Source organism: Wyeomyia smithii, chromosome 1, assembly GCF_029784165.1.
Source record: "Wyeomyia smithii strain HCP4-BCI-WySm-NY-G18 chromosome 1, ASM2978416v1, whole genome shotgun sequence".
Taxonomy (NCBI): domain Eukaryota; kingdom Metazoa; phylum Arthropoda; class Insecta; order Diptera; family Culicidae; genus Wyeomyia; species Wyeomyia smithii.
The window spans coordinates 9483318-9504797 of NC_073694.1; the positions used below are offsets into that span (position 1 = coordinate 9483318).

At 40.0% G+C, this 21480-nt stretch overlaps 1 protein-coding gene across 2 annotated transcripts; it reads left to right on the top strand.

Annotated features, from left to right (window-relative positions):
* The first annotated feature begins 755 nt into the window (after nt 1–755).
* Nucleotides 756–18001, top strand: LOC129717590 (uncharacterized). 2 transcript variants are annotated; one of them, XM_055667604.1, is made up of 5 exons: nt 756–985; nt 1045–1360; nt 8880–9956; nt 17344–17632; nt 17688–18001. In XM_055667604.1, the coding sequence occupies exons 1-5, from the start codon at nt 899–901 to the stop codon at nt 17902–17904; spliced, it is 1986 nt and encodes a 661-aa protein (XP_055523579.1). In that variant the 5' UTR covers nt 756–898; the 3' UTR covers nt 17905–18001. The 2 variants fall into 2 exon arrangements, with proteins under 2 accessions (XP_055523579.1, XP_055523580.1); XM_055667605.1 differs by lacking the exons at nt 8880–9956; nt 17344–17632; nt 17688–18001 and adding exons at nt 1753–2730; nt 2802–3084; nt 3158–3507.
* Nucleotides 18002–21480: the final 3479 nt, after the last annotated feature.

A 21480-nucleotide genomic window follows, 5' to 3' on the forward strand; every position in this document is an offset into this window, starting at 1 on the left:
ATTTGGTGCGTTTTACTAATGTCAGCTTGACGTAAAATATTTTCGCTGGATTCCCGCATACATTCATTTACTGTTTTCTGTTCAGCAAATAGATTTGTTGTATTTTTGCGAATCACTGAATCGTTTACTGGTTTTCAGTAAATTTATCAATGAAATACTGGTTTACAGCAAAAATAAAATTACTGAACGAAATTCAGTAAACTGTAGAACTGAATTACAGTAAACTTTTGAAAAAAATGCTGTGATTCAGTAAACAAGTGATTTGCTGATACACTTTCAGCAATGTACTTTGCTCAACCATAAAGAGAATTTTTGGTGTGTAGGAATGCTTTACAGTAACATTATCTATCGTCAGTGAGCGCAGTTCCACTTGGTTTCCGTTTTTTTCCCTTGCATGCTAAAATATCTTCGAGGGACGATCAAATGAGCAAACAATCTACTGCCTGACTCTTTTTGCACCTGAATAATGCCACTGCTTGTTATTCCGCGCCAAAACAAGCTCCACAGCAGTATTCGCTCCAAGAGAACTTTGCTGTCACTTTCGGCTTATAATATCTGTACCGTTTACTATAAGAAATCTTATTGCCTGACTCAGTACCGGAATTTGACCTGGGATTGAGATAGACAAAAAAATCTTTTCAACTGCATACCGCGCTTAAAAAAGGTTCAGAAAATAATTTTAATTTTAACCATAATGAATAATGATTTTATAGCGACCTAAGTGGCAACACTGTCACCCGCTTCGTTTGAAATGAATCACATTCCGATGATGTAAACAAACGCGGCTTGGTGTAAAAGTGTCGGGATTAGTGCAATAGGTTTTTCGATTTATCAGCAAAATTGGCAGAAGAAACAACGTGCTATTTGACGCTGTACAGTTTTAAAAGCATTTCAAGTGATGGGTGAAGCGATGGGAGACGGTAAACGCTTCCTGGAGGGTTTAATCTTGCGGGCGGAGGACGTGCTGGGCAAAATGATTTTCAAGGTACATACTACACGTTTGTGTGCAGAAGAGTAGAAAATAAAATCGTTACTAAATTCTAGATGCACCACACAGAAGTTCCGTTGGAGGAAATGGTTCCTTGGATCAATTCGGTGTATGCGTTCGTGAACGCGTGGGAAGCACCCTTGCAGGATATAAAAATTGATCAGCTGAAGCGGGACGCGGCCGCTTCTAGTCGCCGCCATGCTGAGGATGCACTAATCGAAGAAATGAACCAACAGTTGGACTGCGGTCGATCGAAAACGATCTTTGAGGAGGAGGAGGAAGATAACAATAAACCACAACCGCGGGGCGCGGTTGTACGACTCGAGGAAGCTGAACCGGTGTTCGATTTTCTCGAACGGTCGCTGAAGGATTGTGAGTACCTTAGGTTTTTCATTCTTTTTTTTACTCAAAACTGTGGATTTAGAAACTACGTTCTGTCATTCATCCATTCGTTGTCAATTCTACTAAATTCGTTGGGAGGGACTTCATAAAAACACGCGACCAGTCCAGAAATATTTTCGGTTTCTGACTTAAATATGTGCTTAACGCATTTTATATTATTGGCCTCAGCGTACAATTAGATTTTTTGAGTTTAAAATTGTAAGCGTTCACAGTATTTAGTAGTGCTGCAATTAACACCCGCTTGGCAAGTCTGTGCATGTGCATGAGCTGATCCTACGCTTTCCCAGGTACATCCTAGATTAAGGTAGCAATAGGAAAAAAAAAAGTAACCACAATCGATCAACGCAATGCCTAATCCTCAGATTCACCAGGCAAAACAGGAGTTTGCTTCATCACGAATGTACTACCAAGCGACAATCTATTCGACATGTTGGATCGCAGCGCCGCGGATGGCCAGAGAGCAGATCACATGCTGAAAACGCTGCAGAACGTGACCGTTCGCCTTTCGGAGCTTCCAACCAAGACAGGAGTTGTCTTCGGCGTAGAACTGGAGGGGGAGTTGTTTCGGGCGGTTCACAACCGCCTTCCAGCCTTGGGGATGGTAACTCTTAAGTTGCTAGATACCGGTGAGGTCCTTCCCTACGCCGATTCCATGACGCTATACGAGCTGTCAGAGTACTATCAAAGTTTTCGGTCGTTGGCCGTTCGATGCCGTTTTGTCGGTAGAAACGGTAAAAAGGCAGCCAAAAACATTCCTCAATATCTAAGAGATAATATGTACGTTAACATGAAGTACGAGGTTCACAAGGTTGATGGTTCGGTTTTGCATGTAAGCTTGGAAGCTGCAGAACACCGGGGGATAATGAAGCGAATGAAGCGTGCCGAAGAAACGGCACAAGCCGTGCCTGAGTACAAGATATCGGAGAAAACACTAACCGCGGAGGAGCGTGCGATTCTGTACGAAGACACCGAATGTACGACCAACGCGATGAAGGCGACAATGGGCTTCGTTCCGAAGGACGACAGCCGCATCTGTCCGCACTATGATCCCAAGATTGAGGGATGTTTCAAGGGCTCACGCTGCCAGTTGCAGCACGTAGCTAAAGACCCGGATGGGTGGACGCGCGATCGTGAGCTTCACAAGGGAAAAATTCGCGCGATGCTGCTCGAACCGGCGATCGGATCGGAACATCCGATGATTCCAACGGCGATCGTCAGCGTGCAGGAATTCTACGGTCAGTTGCTCCGACCGGAAACGGTGGTTGCGCTGTCCAAACTGCAAGCCCAGCTGAACGATGAGAAAATGGCCCGCAGCTACCGGAAGATGGATCACAAGCCTTGTAAGGCGTTTGCTTTCGGTTCGTTTGTGGAGTGGGGGAAAATTGAGCTGGAGTTTTGTTTTATATTTTAGATACTAGAGAGTACGTTCTAGCGCTTTATCAGCGGGAATGGTATCGGGCGGAAGTGATCGAGTATTACGACGATCAGTCGATCGAGGTGTTCTACGTGGACTACGGAAACTATGAGCGGGTGTCGATCGACGATTTGCGACTGTGGGACGATCGGTTCGATTATTTGCCCCTGCAGGCAATACACTGCCGTTTGGCTAATATCAGCCCGAAAGAAAACGCCGATGCTGCGAAGCAGGCACTGGAGCAGGCGATTTGTGATAAACGGGTTGTGGTGAGAGTGCTGTAAGAGAATAATTTAGCCTTTTTGGTGAAAGTGTGATGGCCGATTTTGTAAAATTTTACTCTCTGTTTTTAGCGATATTAGAGCCTATTGGGAGGTGCTTGTTTTTGATGAGCAAGGAGCGGATGTCGGTGCGATGTTGGTAGACAGAAACGTAGGACTGCCGCGGCAGCCGCTTGTGTTTAGTGATAGGAACGGATTTGTTCCGGCGTAAAGAAATTTTCGCCTATTATACTCATTTGAGACTGAGTTGATCAAATCAAATTTTACGAGCAACCATGGCGTAGCGTTATCATTGTTTGTGTCTCTCGAGAATCGTCTCAAACTGGAATTTAAATTATATGTTTACGTTCTCAGCTCTGTGTTCATGTGAGAAAGTGAAGAGATTTTACTCGATCTTAAATTGTATAAAAATTCAAATAAATCGCGATTATATTTTAAAACTGGTGTTTCATTTTTTCGGTTAATTTTTTTGATATTCTCGATTTTAATAAAGAAGTTTTTCTAAAATTGGTCTAGGTATCTTATATGGCTTTATTTATTGCGTCCGTGGTAATCGCATTTTATAGTGGTATATAGCACAATGAATTGTGAATTTCGTGTGGTAATTGTAGGTGAAAGTGTTTCGAGTGTTATAACATTGTATTGAAAGTGATTTGGAAGTAAAACGATCTGGAAATTCAAAGTTTTATTGCCGTTTTTTTACAATTTGTCGCCTAGCAAATGGCTGCTTTCAAAGCGCAGTGTTGTGTTGGTGACTTTCCTTTGATACGGTAATGTGCAAGCATATTCTTTGCCGACGGCACGATCTGCTGAGAGGCAGAAACTGAGAGAGCGGCAGTTGTGACCATAGAAACAAGTTGGCTATACTTGTTTGTGTGCGAGCGGAGGCATGTTTGGTTTGCTGAAAGCTGATTCAATGACAAAGATAAGTGCATACATTTACAGACATGTTTGTTTATTTATTTATAAATGACTCGAAGGTAGTAGTTTTCACCGATAAGAATCAAATTGTTTTTTTTTTCTATATTTCGTGTTGTAGACTGTAGACTTGTAGTGTGTGCAGTATAGTATGAATTTTTTAGCGATGAATTTGTGCGTCATTTAATGGCGAATTCATCTTCCATGTGTGCTACCACAGCGTAGCATTTTCGTACTGTTCTGTCATTCATACATGCACCGCTTGAAAAGGTGTACCACACGATTGCGGTTTATATATTCTGCGATATTTCCCAATGTTAAAAATGTCATGAATTTCCTAACTGAAATATATCTGATGACCATGTTTTAATATCCATTGTCATTCCTTTTCTATTTATGACTTCACTAGCTTTTGAATAATTATTTTTACGCCATAGCAAAGTTTTGTTAAACATGCTAAATTTTTATAGACGCAGATCCGAAACGGTAAAATGAATAATAATTGTTCTGGCATTTTGTAAAGGGTTTAGAAATACTGTAATGTTGTGTCAAGCTCGTTTCTGCGGCTGTGCTACACCGTCCTGGACTACACTTTACAGCTCGAAAACAAACACGCAAGCGACGCTACACTCAGCTGTCATATTTTAAGTACGCTATTTGAGAGCATTTGTTTTTGTTATTAGTGTTTTTAGACTGCACCCTGTCTCTTTCGGGTGTAGTCCAGGATAAAGTGTGTAGTCGGATACAGAAAAAGTATAGTCCGGAAAGTGAAAAAAAGTACAGTACAAAACTGTAGTCCGGGTGTGAATGCGCCGCGGAGACGAGTTCGACATTACTTATGCTTTTACGCAAGTCGTTTGACAGAAAGGTCCCCATCGCTCAGCTTAACAATGAGTCAACATAACGCGTAACATTACTCGAACTCGTCACCCAGAGAGTACTGGTGTGGTTTGTGGAATTCGGAATATGGTGCATTGTTGCTAGTCGAAGTCGAAATCTGATGATTAAATTTTTTCGATTTGTCTAGTTTTTGATTCAATTTTATCGATTTGTCTAGTTTTTGAGCAGAGGTTTTTGTATACTATGTCCCAATAATGACTAGTTCGGCATTTTGTCAACAAACTTAAGATATATATTTTGGTCAATCTGCGTATCTGCATTTTTCAAATTATTGGGGCTTTGGATGCATGAAACTTTGCCAATTTTTCTATTTGATAGGCAACACTCGCATCGACAGTTAATAGAGAATCGGCGTGAAATATCGTGCTCCCGAGCGTCTCCGTCGGTAGTCGTGGATTGAGCGGTCGTGCACAATGCTTTGGTAAAACGCGTCTCCGGTCCGGGAGAGTTTTGCTCATATAAATGTTTTCGAAATGTAGTGACCCAACTTTATGATATGTTAGTTCGAATCGTCCACTTAGTGTGGTATACCATTTTGCGTTTCACTAGGATGTACCACACTTACCTGTGCGTGACGGTAACAACACTCTTTAGTTTATTACTGCTTTAAATCGGTCTCAAATAAAAAAATCGCTTTTTAAGAACAGACGAACAGTATACAAGAAACGCCGTTAGTCGACCTGTTAAGCTCAAAGACAGATGTCCGGGTGACCGAATATCTAGAGACTTCGCGTCGATAGCATTCATGAGGTCGTATTTTCTACAGATTGGTTATAAACGTGTTATAATTTTTGATATAAATAGGGTCACTTCACGAAGAAGTGATAGAAGTCGCGAGGCGTTAACGTGGACTCAAGTCTCGTAGCTTTCGTAACATTGTGTAGTCAGCTGAGATCAATCAATGGGAGACACGTTACGGTAGTTGCATAATGACTACATAAACAGATGTTCAAATGCTTGAGTCGGTCTTGATTGAGTCATAGGTCCGGTATTCTCGCGTGCGCTTTATTTTTGCAGTGTTACTTCATCTAACATATTGATCGCGTTATGATTTCCGTAGAAGGTATAATGAACTCGTACGCGCGATATTTGTTATTATGAACCCGGTACTCGAACTCAGCGCATCGTTTACCAAAACGAACCTGCTGCAAACCTTACCCTTTTCTCCAACATTCCAGTGATTTCTCGTGGAAGTGCAGAGGTGTTCTCGGCTTCCAATAAAGCGAGTATTACGTCAACATATTCCTATACACACTCCTTCTTTGACCTGCATTCGGATGCGGCCGGCGCTGGTATTGCCTAATATAAAGATTAAGGTCACCAGTTTTTACACATTGAGGATGAATATTAGTCCCAAGCATCATCTGTTGGTTCTCTGTGTAATTACAGCTGATCTGGCAATAACGGAGTAGCAACCGCGGGCGGTCAATCATGCTCATGCTCATGCTCAATTGGTCTAGGTATCTTATATTTCAAAGAGTGTTATCGGTTTCATCCGCGAGTAGGATTTCGACTGCTCCCGGGAAAACGCTCCATTAGACAGTTTATCATGCCTCTTGACGGTTTTGCCACGTTTTGGGATTGTATAACAATTCCTCGAAAACCATTCCCCAGAAAATAAAACGCCGAAGCTTTTTCCCCAGAAACCAAAATCCCAGAATGTACCAATCACCAGAAAACTGCTACCCAGGAAGTACTAATCCGCAGAAAGTTGTTATCCGGAATGAACCAATGCCCAGAAAACTATTTCCCAGAAAATACCGTTTTCCAGAAAACTGTTATCCAAAAACGAAGAAATATGCATTTTTATTTTTTAACATGAAAAATCTGTTAAAACTGAGTTGTTGTATATCTGAAATGTATAACGATTCTATCATTTGAATCAACTTATTGTCAACTAATACATTTGTTCTTTCATGGAGTAAATAAGTCAGCGCTTGACACCAGGCCGTAGTCATAAAATAAGAAAACTTTCAGTAATCGTTTTTGGCTGAATGAACATCACAAGTCGACCACAAAAACACAGTAGCGAATTGATTTCTGAGGCTCCTTGACCAAAAATCTAAAATACCCCTTCTTATTTTAATTCGGTTAATCTATTTCACATGGGGGGCAGCCCCCTGCAGAAATTACCTCTGTTGATGCAACATCCACAAGTATATATTAAACGAGCGAAAGGGAACCCGGTTACAATTCCGAAGCCTGTTGAGTGTACGTTTGCATTGGCGTGCTCACCGGAAACGGTAGCGCCTTTGAAATCATGGCAACATGAATCCTCTCCTTCGAGAAGCCAACAAGAGTTATCGGAAGAGTTTTCTTTTCTGTTTAACAGTCATACTAGCCATGGAAGTGTTTCATAGAGAGATATGGTTGGACAGGCTGGTAGAGCATGGTATTAAATTGCTGTGTCGATATTATCTTCTTAAACCTTGAAAATCGAAGACTGGGGCACGCAAACTCTCAACAGCTTGTACCGAATCCGCAGCAGGTCTCCAAGGTTTAGAGTCTCTAGTCGATAGATCAATGTAGGTAAGGGAAGTCGGCAAATTAGATCCGTAACTTCGGGATAAGGATTGGCTCTGGAGACTGGGATGACTCGGGCTACGGGGCTGCCGGGTCACGGGTCTGCGGTCGTTCTCCCGCTTCGCGCGGGTGTCGCGTCGTGGGCCTGCCAGCGCTTTTGCCTCAACGCACTCCGGGGCGTCCGGCCGTGTGGTGGTGTGGGCCACCCGTTCGTCCGCCCCGCGTGGGTGTGCGGTGCGCTCGCTCGCCCGCCGCGCCCGGGTTCATACGCTTCCCGGCTTGGGCTGCAGTCATCGATAAACAGTCAACTCAGAACTGGCACGGCTGAGGGAATCCGACTATCGAAATGAAACAAAGTGGCGAAATACCGATCGTTAATAGTGTTGTTTTGTAAAAACCCAAAGCTTGATACGTTGAAGCAAGGTTTCGCTACCATTTTTAATTTAGCCTGTGTCTCTGGAAGGGTACTTACCCCACCGTTCCCCTCGATAAATCCGGAACAAATATCCCCTACCGTCCCAAAAACTATGATAAATTTGTGATCCTTTGAAAAAGGTTCGATCAAATTCGGTTCGGCAGGTAAAAGAATTTCATATTTTCGGCTCTGGAGGGGTCAGGTACGCAAGTGTTAATGAAAAATGTCAAATAATTTAGAATGTTAACAATATAATAACTGAATACTAATGTTTTTATCTGGTTACGGTGATGCTGGAGAATAGTTTTCTGGGCATTAGTGCATTCTGGGAAACGGTTTTCTGGTAACTAGTGCTTTCAGGGGTTTAGAATTCTGGTAACTAGTATATTCTGGGATGTGGTATTCTGGAGACTGGTTCATTCTGGGGAAAATCCTTCGACACTTTATTTTCTGGGGAATGGTTTTCTAGGAAAAGTCGGACAACCACGTTTTGGTCCATATTTTTTATCTCTGCCTAACCAGTCTTTTGTCAGCTCAGCAGCCATGTCGACCGCGGAGGCCCCGCAGGCCGTTATCGAGAACCATTTTCACCGGTTTATTTTCCGACATCCTTACGACATGCCCAACCCACCGTAGACTCCAGATTTTTACCGCTTGATTAAAGTATATATGAACATAACCTTAAAAACAGTAGAACAAAACACAATGCAAAGTAGTTGTTTCAATCTACGGGAAACTAATGTCACAAAACATTGTTTGTGAAAATCAACAAGTTTACAGAACACCTGCAATTTTTTTTAGTAAAATTTTAGTATGTAACAGCCAAATCAAGCTTACTTGCTGCCTTCCATAATCTCAATGTGTTTGCCTTTTGGATGAACGCAAACAAAACAAAAAGAAACGTCAAAAAGGTTTTGTTTGGGGCTGTATTTAAATCATTTAAAATTCTCATCTGTTTACAAAATTTCCGAATAAAAAAATGGGACAAAAAATAGATTTCTTCGAAAACCTGTTGATATATGTTTACTTTACTTTCAGATAAAGTCAACCAAACCGGTCGGTGCGTTATTTCCTGCCAGGGCACCGCTTCGCGATCATTCTGCATGGTGGATCGGGACGATCCCGACTGTACCAAACTGATTGCTGCGTTGCAGAATTGCCATGGTGTGAAACTGGCGCAACTTCCTCGAGCCGATCAGGTGTTTGGCGTCTACCTGGACGGTTCACTGTTCCGAGCAGTTCGCAACAAACTCGTAGAGGATTCCACGCTAAAGTTTGCCTACGTCCGGCTGCTGGACACCGGAGAAATTATCCAATACAAGGAGGACATGATACTCTGCAGCCTCTCTGAGTACTATCAAAAGCTGCCAGCATTTGCCATTCGTTGCATCCTAGTTAACATCCTGGACGATCCGTTCTGTGACGATTTGGATCAGTATCTCAAAAACGCTCTACACACCGACCAGCACTACAAGGTAGTCTCGGTCGAGGGTCCCATTCTGTTTCTCAAACTCAGCCAACAACCGATTTTACTGGCCAACAAATCACTGCGCGCATCGCGCACCGATTCTTCAACGGACACAACACCCACTAAACCGGTACGAGTTAAGCCAAAAAAGAATAAACCACTTCACTCGCGTATGGCTTTCTTCAAACCGGACCAGTTGGAACTATCTAACAACTCACACAGTATTCGGATGCCAACGGCATCCGTCACTAAGGAAGCCGAAAGTGCCTGCCCTTTCTCAAACTCTGCCACATCCAACTGTGCCAAAGGAGCCCACAGTAAACACGAAGCAGTTCCGGTGACTCCACCTTCCAGCTCACCCGAAACGCCAACCGAAGAACCATATCGCTTTTTCCAGAATGATACGTCTGATGTTACAGCTTCTTCTGCTGCTGGTGCTGGTGGTGGAGACAAACAGCAAGACCAGTTGATCGTGCCACCAATTGGTTCTATGGTTTATTTGGTTGTTAAGTTTATCAAGGATGTCGAACATTTCTGGTGCCACGTGGTGTCGGCTGATTCCTCTGATACTGATCTGATGGAATTGGAGCTCAAGCTAAACTCGCCGGAGTATACGATGCATTACCGCAAGCTGAAGCAGCCACCAGGTAAGTGTTTTTTACGCTCTATTAGGAACTTCACATAGAGGGAAGAATTCATTAATATTCAAAGTATTTTTTTTTAATCGAATACCGCCAGCCGGGGTGAGATTGTACCAGTGGGTTCCGGTTCAGATGATTGGTCTTTCTTAGTTAAGTATTCGAGGAAACTTATTGTACAAAGTTTGGTCTTGTGATTGCCATGAGATGGCTGACAAACAATGGGTTTGTGTTGTACAATCTCACCCCTACTGGCACAATCTCACCTCGGCTTACTGATTTTTTTTTGGTTTCCTCTCGAGTTGCGTAAAAACGGGGGAATTCTGAAACCTGTGCTCAAAAATTCGTGTTCCCATATTCAAGAATTCAAAGATTCTAAATTTAACCCTCTAGTGCCGCCTTTAGACGGTCTTTAGTTAAACCTCTAAAAAGCTTAAAAGATCAATAAGAACTTAAAAAATGTTTATAAAGCTTCATAGTGATCGAAGTCCGTCTAAAAACTAATTTGGGCACTAGAGGGTTAAGAATTGAAGTATTCTTAGTATTCAGATACTATACCTAATTCAAGAATTCAAGGCTTGAAAACTTCAAGAGTTCAAGAACTCAATTAGCACAAGAGTTCAAGAATTCACAAATCTGGAATTCGGGAATTCTTGAATGCAAAAAATCAATAATTTGAGAAACTTAGAAACGGAAAATCTAAGAATCACTGAATCTAAGAAACCAGGAATCAAAAATTTTAAGAGTTAAAGAATATAAGAATTCAAAATTCCAATAATCCAGAAAAAATTCAAGGATTGAAGAATATCAAATTTGAAATCCATGGAGCCAAAAATCCAAGAGTTAAGACTAGAGGAGATGGTCACAGTCGTTCGCTTCTTACTTGATCACGAGACTGCGTTACCGTAAACCTGGAACAAGAAGCCACTTAAGGCCCAAGTCAAATATCTTAAATACCAATATAGTTCACTTACGTGAAATTATGAAGGCAAATTGAAAATGACAGAAGCGTTAGTCACCTTTTCGACCGCTAGGTGCGCCACTTCTGATTTTGTTCTACACGACATGCGAAAAAGAGTAACTTTTAACAATAATATTACCCTAATGGGTACACTGAAAAAAATGTACTTTTTATTGTGAAGTGGACTCGGCCGAATATTTTATAATAATTCGCCTATGTATGAGGCAATCCATGGGTGGTGTTCCACGGTTTGTACGTTTTTCGACCTCCGACAATATTTTGAGTTGTAAAATGGCGACTTCCGGTGACTGGAAAACCGCCGAAAATGACCAAATACCACCAAATATGGGTGTTTTTTTAACCAGAATGACGCTTAGAAACCAGAAATCGTCTCCAAATGCCAGTTTGAAATCCAAGATGGCGACTTCCGGTTTCTGAAAAACAGCGGCAAATGACCAAATATGGGTATTTCCGCGATTGTTATGATGCACTGAAGCCACAAATCGACCTCAGACAACATTTCAATTGTAAGATGGCGACTTCCAGTGATTGGAAAAGAGACGAAAATGACCAAATACCACCTAATATGGATGTTTCTTTAACTAGAATGACGCTCAGAGGCCAGAAATTGTCTCTGAATACCATTTTGAAATCCAAGATGGCTACTACCGGTTTCTGAGAAACAGCGAGATATGACCAAATACCACCCAATATGGGTACTTTTGGTGACTGGAAAACTGCCGAAAATGACCCAAAAACAACCAAATATGGGTTTTTCCTTAACCAGAATGATGCATGGAGCTAAAAATTGACCTCAGACACCATTTTGAATTGTAAGATGGCAACTTCTGGGAAACAGCCGAATACTACTGCATATGAATATTTCCGTAATCGAAATAATGTATAGAAGCCAAGCATTGACCCTGGACACCATCTTGAATTCGAAGATGATCACTTTCAGTTTCTGGAAAATCACGAAAATAACTGAATATGAGTGTTTTTGGAATAGAGGTGATGTACTAAAGGCAAAAGTCGAGGATGTTGTCATTCCGAAAAACCAATAATTTCAAACGATATAAACAAATCGCAAAAAATCAATGAATTTGGAATGTTGAAAATTATTGAATTAAACATAAAAATAGGCGGGACGAAGTTTGCCGGGTCAGATAGTAAATACATAAATATGCTGGTTAAAGCAAAGCTGCAAGTGATGAATACGAAGATTAGAACTCGAGAGCAAAAAATTCGGAGGGATAACAAAAACAAAAAAATACTTTCTAAACGAAGAAAACTAAACATTAAATAATAGTTTTTTCATAACAGTTGTTATCACTAATTCTGTTTGTTTTTTTGAATATCTTTTATATATAATATAATAAAGCTTTTAAACCAATTGCAACATTATTTGCATCCATACTGTTAAATTAATAGAACATTCAAGTGTTATCTAAGCTAAAAGTTGCACAACAACCATATACGACTATTGACAACCATTGTGCGGTTTCTCCTTCTATCTTTTCCGCGAGGCAATTGAAATATTCATTTAATTGTACACTTCGTGGCCTGATTATTGAGCTTGAGCTTGACGGCCGCACATTTCGTAGTTGCTTCCCGTGATGGATCTGAGCTAGTGAAGTTACACAGGGAACCACGTATATATCAACTTGGGATTAGTTTACCATTTACACGTCGTGGCCTGATTATTTCAATATTTCTTCTTCGTGCCTCGATAAGCTACATCTATTATATTATACAATATACGCACGAAATCTGCAACATATTTTTTCTGTGAAATTATGAAATTGAGTCAACTAAATCTAAAATTGAGTAAATTCAGTTTCGTGTGTGAGAATGTCACACGCTCACAGAAATTCAACAACTATGCACAGTGGTACAGTAAGGCAATGTAGGCGGACATGAGTTTTTCGATGCGATTTTGTGGTTTTAGAGTAAAATGTTTTTCTGAGCACTTGTTTCTTATATTTAGTCTATTTTTTATGTGCAAAATAAAATTAGGGTGGTCCTGAAATCGACTAAATAAAAAAACTAACTATTTTATTTGCAGAAATAAATGTATACATTCATCGGCACATTTGTAGATCAACTAATTTTAAGCAAATTTTGGTATTTCTTCACAATAATTATACAATATTTGTTTTTTCAAATGATTCCAAAAAATATTATTTATGTTTGCCCTAAACGGAGACATCAATATATCAAAAGGGCCTACTTTTTAAAATAGAAATAGTGAAAACTCTTCATCTGTACAATATATCGACAATGTTTTTTCGTCAAAATTGGCGTATTTTTGATTAAAGTTACCGAAGAAAACTTTGTTTTTAAATTTGAATTGAAAAAATAGAGCGAAAAGACTGTTTTTGGAAACCAAATTTAATGTCTCCAAAAAAGCTTTTTTACAAAGTTACTTTGAATTAGTTGGTCTACAAGTTTGCCAAAGAATGTTTACAATTATTTATGCGAAAAAAAACAAGTGAGTTTTTATTTCGTTGATTTTAGGCCCACCCTAAAAAGAGGACTATCTATAAGAAACAACTTTTTACAAAAACTATGAATTTAAGCCGCAAACCAAAATCGCAACGAAAAGCTTATGTCCGCTAAATTGCCTTACTGTACCACTGTGCAATGAGTTTAGTTACCTTTTCCACCACAAGAGGGGGTGTTCCCTGTCTGTCTTCACGGAAATATATGGGAAATTCCAGAGTGAACTATATTGTTATTTTAAGATATTTGCCCAAGTACAATTTATACAGGTGGAGATTTGTTGCTATTTTAGCTTTTGGCTTGTTATGAACATCAAGAAGGTTCTTTCTGCACTTTCGACCATGCGGAAGTGGTCAATTTGATTTTCTGTTCGGCCATTTTGAGAGACCCAAGTGATCTTATGTGCCCATCAATAACCTACAAAGAGATCTCCGTTTGACAGACAGATGAGCGTCACGACGTGCTCAAGGTCCACGTTTATAATAATCGATGGTGGGAAGCGGCAAGAGACAAATTGTTGCCTCAAGTTCCAGCAAGATGGTGCTCCAGTGCATACTACGAACTTGGTACGAGGTTGGTATAGAGACAGTTTGACAGCTTTTTTGGATAACAATGAATGTCCTTAGCGGCATCCAGGTCTGAACCAATTGAACTTTTTTGTTAAGTTCTACATGATGTCGAAGCTTGCTGATTACAAGATCTCCAATTTGGAATAGTTTAAAGTGGTAAAACCGAATGATTTCCCATTTTCAACATTTTACCACTGGCAAATTCTGCGGTACAGCAGGCCCCATCGGATAGCTACCGGGTAATTAAGGTCATCGCGTTACCAATCATCGCTCTACTGAACAGCACACGGACACCTGGTGTATATAAAAAATCTCTCGAGTCTGCAAGTCTGCTCTTTTTCACAGCTTCATTTTTGAAGCACTTTGCGCCGTGTTTAATCCAGTCTGATCGACCAAACAACAATTCGTTTCGTTGCAACGGTATTTGCCCCTAAGTAGTGTGAAAATGTTCTTTATTAGGCACGGGGCTTCCACAGACCGTTATTATCAAACAAAAAATATCATCAAAACGGTGAACGCCAGTTTGTTCGTTATGATGTTCTCCATCTCTGGGTAAATCTTTGGAAAAATCGTTGGTAGCATTTTTGAGTTATGTCCATTTTATGTTAAAATGGCCGATATTCTTGGGAAATTCATACTATTTGGACCAGTAATTGGTCTTAAGCAGGTATTAGACGAAGCAAATATTTGCTATTTTTGGTACGGATTTTATTTTGTGCAAATAAAAATCGTACCAAAAATAGCAAATGTTTGCTTCGTCTAATACCTGTTTTAGTCTCTCAGATTTCATTGATGGTTTGCATAACAAAAAAACGAGCCTAAACTTCGAAAAGGGCGAAACTTCTTCATCTCAATAATAGCGAATTATTTTATTCCACTGTGTGCGGGCAAAACTGCCGAGGAATAATAAAACGTCATCGCCATTTAAGACGCAAGTAAGAAAGAGATGCCAGATAATTGTTTACGAACTTAGCACGTGCGGTGGTGGGTTGAAGCTGACAAATTTTACAGTGCGCTTCGGGCAGCACGGCAGGTCAAAACTGGGTCAAAATCGAGTGAATAAAGAAGGGTTTTGACAGCAGTTAGTGCGCTTCCAGGTCAAAACGAGGTGAGCTGGAGGAATAAAGAAATTCGCTATAAAACTTATATAATCCAGCAGTCAAAAGCTTATTACAAGGTATGTTGTGACTACTGAAGAAAACCTTTAAATTGTAATCAGGAATCAGGAATGTCAAAAGTTTGCGCTAGAAAATTTGAGTTATAGTAAGCATCGTTGTTTGTTTGTATATCTGTCTACCTGTTTCCTATTGACTCAGAAACTACTGAACCATTTACCGTGAAATTTTGCTCTTAGGAGTTTTCGAGTATTTAAAGTGTAACAAATAAGTTGGCTTTGCTCTGTCTCATTGGCGTGGACAATGGGGCGGCCTCGTATTTTGTTAGCTTGGAAACGTCCACCACGATAGCTGTTCAAATTTCATATACAAAGGTTTTAGGGTATAAGGCTGGGTTTTGCGACATTATGACATTATGTCAGTGTTATGTCATCATGTATTAATTGATAATTTAATTATTTTTTTCGCTACATAAAGATCCTATAGCAACAGATTTTATCTATTTTATGAGCGTTGGCAGGAAGGGGATACAGCAACGGCGAATTTGTTCTTTGTAAACTCCACAACCCCAAACTTGATCACCATGCCAATTTGTATACGTTGGTTCTCAAATACAAGATATTTTCCCGTGCAATTAATTTGTTTGTATCACAGTGGCGTAGTGAATTTTTTTTGGGTGCTGACTTTATATCAACTTTATCTTCGGTACAAGTAGTCGCGCCCTGCGACCGGAAACTAAGTTGAAAAAAAAAAAATTATCTATCTATTGTTTATTGTTTATGCGTTTATTGAGTGCAATTCGGTTGTGCAACCACTCACTAACATAATTTGTTCTAAACTGTTCGCACCTACGTGAACACTCATATGTTACTGTCAAAATGTGCGTGATGACAAAAGCAAAAATATTTCCTTCCTTTTTTTCGCATGCAAAAACCAAACAAATATCAGCAACACCGTCAACGCGAATGAAAGTTGCTTATAGGTAGGCAAGATATCTATACTTACAAAGTACCATTGGAATCTGAGAGACTAAAAGCAATTGCTGGTCGAATTTGTATGAATTTCCTAAGAATATCGGTAATTTTACCACGGAACGAACATAACTCAAAAATCTTACCAACGATTTTTTTAATTTACCAAGAGATGAAGAACATCATAACGAACAAACGCCACCGTTTTGATGGTATTTTTTGTTTGATAACGGTCTGTGTGAGCACCGTGTTACCGTGAAAACCGTGAAGGCTCGGAACATACAAACCAATAACAATGTTATAAGTTTAAAAACTAAGGATTGAAGCCAACGGTTACAGTGGTTATCCATTATATTCGGGATAGAAAACCCATGGAATCTGAACATGTCGCCTGCGATAGCTTTGAAAAGTGTTTGAAATTGAATGTGTGCTATTTAGGTACACATGTGTGATTTTTAGGTTTCCCCTGCCGTCGATCCGAGTTAAAAGACAATAGTCCAGTTGCGTTCTTTTGAGTTCAACAGTATGTGGTTCAGCTTTTCATTCCAACATTTGGGAGCCTGTTTGAGACCATACAAGGACTTCCGCAATTGGCAAACTGTATCAGTCATGAAAATTGTCTATTGCGGAGTTCATTAAACTTCTTTGTTGGGAAGAAAGCCCCCAGGGTTTGTTTTATCTTCTGTTTCATCGTAAACATCAACAACGGTTCTTCAATAGGAATTTCAGGTGGTAGAAATCTAGTTCTACGTTGTACCACTTCTTGCCAAGGACGAATTCAGACAAAAGCTTACGAAAAAGAACAGTGATTTAAAGAACGATTTTGTTTGGAAATGACTAAAAATCTTCTCCACGAGCGTTTGTTATTTTTTCGATGCCTGTTGGCAGAGCCTACTGCTTCATCAAGCAATCCTGGAACTCATGAATTCTATCAAAGAAAAAATAACAATATAATTCAGAAACCGGACAAGTAACTTTTAGCTAAATATTTTATAATAAGTTATCATTTAATACATACATTATCGGAGAAAAACGAGACCACGGTGAGTTCGAAATGACATAATGAGAATGCGTGGGCTCGAAATAAACGAAAAAACCCAGTGCAATAGCACAGGTCTTACTTTTAAGTTCTCACTAGGGAGCCTATACAGGTTCACTAGTTCTCACCTATGATTTTTCTATCAATATGACTATAATATGCCCACCTGGTTTAGGACCACCCTCCATATAAAAACCAACTATAGTTTAAAAGAAACGCGAACATGTTCTTTTCCGCAGAGTTTTGCCAGCGCGTTTTCGCCAAATACACGGACCGTCGCTGGTACCGGGCCGAGGTGGCCACGTACTTCGATCCGCAGAATGTGCTCGTTTTCTACGTCGACTACGGCAATGCCGAGCTGGTACGGATGGACCATATCCGCGAGTGGGACGAAAACTTCAGCTACCTGCCGTATCAGGCCGTGTTCTGTCGGTTGGCAAACGTGTGCCGTGTCAGGCCACACCACAAGCAGGCCGTCGTCGAGATGAATCGAACCCTGCTGAATCAGCGTGTGCTGGCGAAGATTGAGTTAGTAGTTTTTTCCTTATTTAAAATTATTAGTGAAACTTTTTTTCTCCCACAGAAACAATCAAACACCGTGGGAAATATCGATTTACGACAAAGATGGATTTGATTTTTCTGTGGCCCTGTTGATGGCAGGTTTGGCAAAGAAGCGTGTTGATAAGGCTCCTAATTCATCGGATTCTAGTCGAGCAGAAAAGTCGGACATCGATGACAACGAGGACGACGTCGACGACGACGACGATGAAATGCGAATTCCAGTTATTGGTCCTGCTTAAACCCCTTAAACCCAACTTTTTTTTTGTTTTGTTTTTATCCTTACCGAACTTCGTTCGGTAAATCGTTGACTTAATATTACATGAGAGAAAGTGAAAATTTAACGACCACAAATTTCTAGCTCTTGTTCTCTGCTCTTCAACGGTGCGTAAGGTGACGAGTGACAACCAGATTGTAATGATTAGGGAAGCCCCTTTCGGGGGCGACATGTGCATTTGATTTGCCGCTGGCATGGCAGTGTTACGACCGCGTGAATTATGGTTCCGTTTCATCTCAATCGTTTCGGTATGCTTGCTTGCTTTGCGTTGCCTTGACGCGTACCTGGTACACTAAAATAAGACTCATCGTGCGATGCTCGGTTGCCTACCGCCGCTCGCGATGAGAGTACGGTTCACTAAACCGGGTTGGCTGTCAGAAGGAATAAATTATAATTGAATTGAAATCGTTAAAATTAGCCCCGGTCGTCGATGCAGCAGCACCAGCCAGCCTGGTGGAGGCACATCGGAAGACAAACGACAATCTCATTTGTGGATTTAATTGGATGTGTCTGTCGTCTCTGGTACGCTAGGCGTGCGTGCATTTATTGCGCTTAATTTGAGCCAACATTTAGCAAAGTAGTTCTGTGTCATTAGTCTTCTGTCATGATGTGCACGCACACACGCACGCTCAGAGGGCTTCACGGGTCCATGGATCCGGATGGGAATCCCCTTGGTTGGTTTCGCTCGAATCAAGTCCTCAACCTGGTTTCCAGCTGATGCTAAAACACAGATAAAGCGCAGAAAAAGTATCAAATTTCGTACCTTTCTCGTTCTTCTTTGTCCAATGTGGAAAGGTTTGGATTTCACCGTTCATAGCTGCCGTGTGTGGGCATGTGGCAACGCGCTTCCAGGCCCTCAACTGCGTTGCGTTGAGTACTGCTGCATGCTCGAACGGTGTGCGAGTGCAATGAAGCGTTTCGGATGGAATTTATAGCAAACGGGCTTATCCGGGGGAAAACGAAGATCGCAAATCGTTTGATACGGTGTGCAATTTCGACATTGAATACTAACAGATTGTTATCTGCTGTTTTTTTATCTTGTACTCTTTTCAGCAGTTTTTGTTTAAGCTACGAGTGGTTGTCATGCAAAATTTTCTGATTCAAATATTCCAAGAAAACCGGAGGATTCGGTTAGAACTGACGTTTTATTTTTGTAAAAATGTAGAAAAAAAAAATCACAAGATGGTTGTATGCAAAGCCACGACCGCAAGGTTGAAGTAGAATACTTTTACAAGAAAGATAACCTGGCTGCTTGCGTGTCAGTCATTTTTTCTAGTAAATAAACGTTGACCGTTCATTGGCAGTATTGTAATTTCTTTTTGTCTGATATTTTGAATGAAGTTCATTGAATATTTTTAAATTTTGTGCAAATGAGAAGTTGAAGTTGTGCCGAATTGTAATATGCACATTTAATACGACATCATTAAACGGGAACGGAACAAGGCTACGGTTATGCAGAACGTGAATGCCGGCGCGATGCGATTCGCCTTACCGTGGTGAAATGTACAGCTCTTTTTAAGGCGAAGTAGAGCTATACATTTCAACAGATTTCATCTTGCCGAATCGCATCGCGCCGTTATTTGCGTTCTGCATGACCGTAGCCAAACACTAAGCGACGCAAACACGTAATAATAGTCAGAGTATGCATGTAGATGAAGATAATTAACTTTGGATTATAGCGCAAAACGAGAAAATAATAACTCTTCAAATAATCATTTGTGTTCTTCAAATTTCAGTTGTTCAATTTAATATCCGATGAAATGTTTGTTTATTATCTGATGAAGCTCTTATATAGGCCAAATGATGCATTCCCAATTTACTAGGTTCATAACTCTGCCGACCGTGCTTGGGAAAGCGCGGTATAACGACTAATCAGAGGTCGAATTTTGTGTTTTGACAAGGCTTAAGAGTTTTCAATAGTACAATAGTTTGAATGATAAAATTGCAATTTCATGCATTTGGTAGGAATCTTAGAAGATTTTCTAATCGATTGCTGCAAAAACGAAGGAAATCCATCGAAAACTAACCGATTTATTACCATTTAAAATTTTTCTCACTTTTTTCAGTTTTAGATTTTCATTTTACATCCCTATGTAGCCGAACTTCCTGAGAGAAATATTCTAATTCAAAATTAAATCTTCATTAATTCATTTGTTGTCCTTATAAGGACAATTGTTCAACTTATCATAGGATGTAGTGTTTATCTTACATCTCTGTGTTACCTTGATAGTGAGGACTAAGGTGCACGGTCAACACAATGAGAAAGGTGTTTTCACATTGAAAACTAGACACGGCTTTACTGGAGGAAGTGTTGGCAAATGCATCTACCGCTAATACCACCGCTATCATACGCAGAGTTGCCAAAAAAATTTTCGATTTAACTGGAAACAGGCTGAGGAAAAAACTGGAAAACAACTGGATTCCAAATAAATTTAAAAAAAGCAAAAAAAAAATTTGAGAGAACTTTTCTGTTATGGGGACTGAATCCAGTGTCAGTTTTGAATACAACAATTAAAGAGCTAGCTCTTCGCAAAAAATACTCATTTCAATCAAAACTGTTATGCTTCGGGCTTACATTTTGTTAAAATTATGGACTGAAAATAATCCTCTAACAGCAGCAAAATTTAAAATTACGCAATCAATCTTTCTCAAAATTTAAAAAAATAGAGCTTTTTCATTTACTTTTATCTTTAACAATAGTATTGACGCAACATTTTCTTCCGTTACATCAGTGAAATTTAAATTTCAATTATCTCTGACTTCGCTATCTTTTGGTATCTAATTCTTCTAACAATTTTTAACTGCTACGCAATAGCAAATGAATAAAAGATTTTTTTTCATGGTCTAGTAAAATCTAAGAAATCAGAAGAAAGTATTATATGTTTCCGTTAGACTCTACTAGACATATAGATAGATTTCTAGTAGAGTCTAACGGAAACTTATAATTCTGTCTTCTGAATTCTTAAATCACTCTACTAAGACGCTCAATATGAATTTTTCAAATTTAGTAAAATCTATTTATTTGTTTTCATCTCAACCATGTCATGCAGTTTTTAATTTGGCCGTGTTTCGTGCGAGAAGATAGAATGCTGAAAATGCTGTTAAAAATTGTCAACATAATTCATCAATCTACAAAATTTTCGTTTTAAAAATATTTCCGAAAACCAATCGGAGCTTGGGTGATTAAAAAACTGGTTGAAACTGGCAAATATCTGGCAAAACTGGAAGATTTTGGGAATAAACTGTTTGACTGGATCACTTGAAAAAAACTGGAGGAATCCAGTTTAAACTGGAACATTGGCAACTCTGATCATACGAAAGCGCGTCGTTTCATGTGGGAATATCAACAACGAAAAATGACGCGCGTCTAAGCATAACCCGAACTGTTTCGCCGTGCTGCTCCCATTTACCTTTACATCGGCCTCAGGGAAGTACCGGCTGCATCTGCATCTACCGCTGAGGCTGTCACTATACTGCTATTGGTACCAAAAGCTATTAACTCTTCAAATAAGTGTGTTATTTGTTCTCAAAAGAACAATTG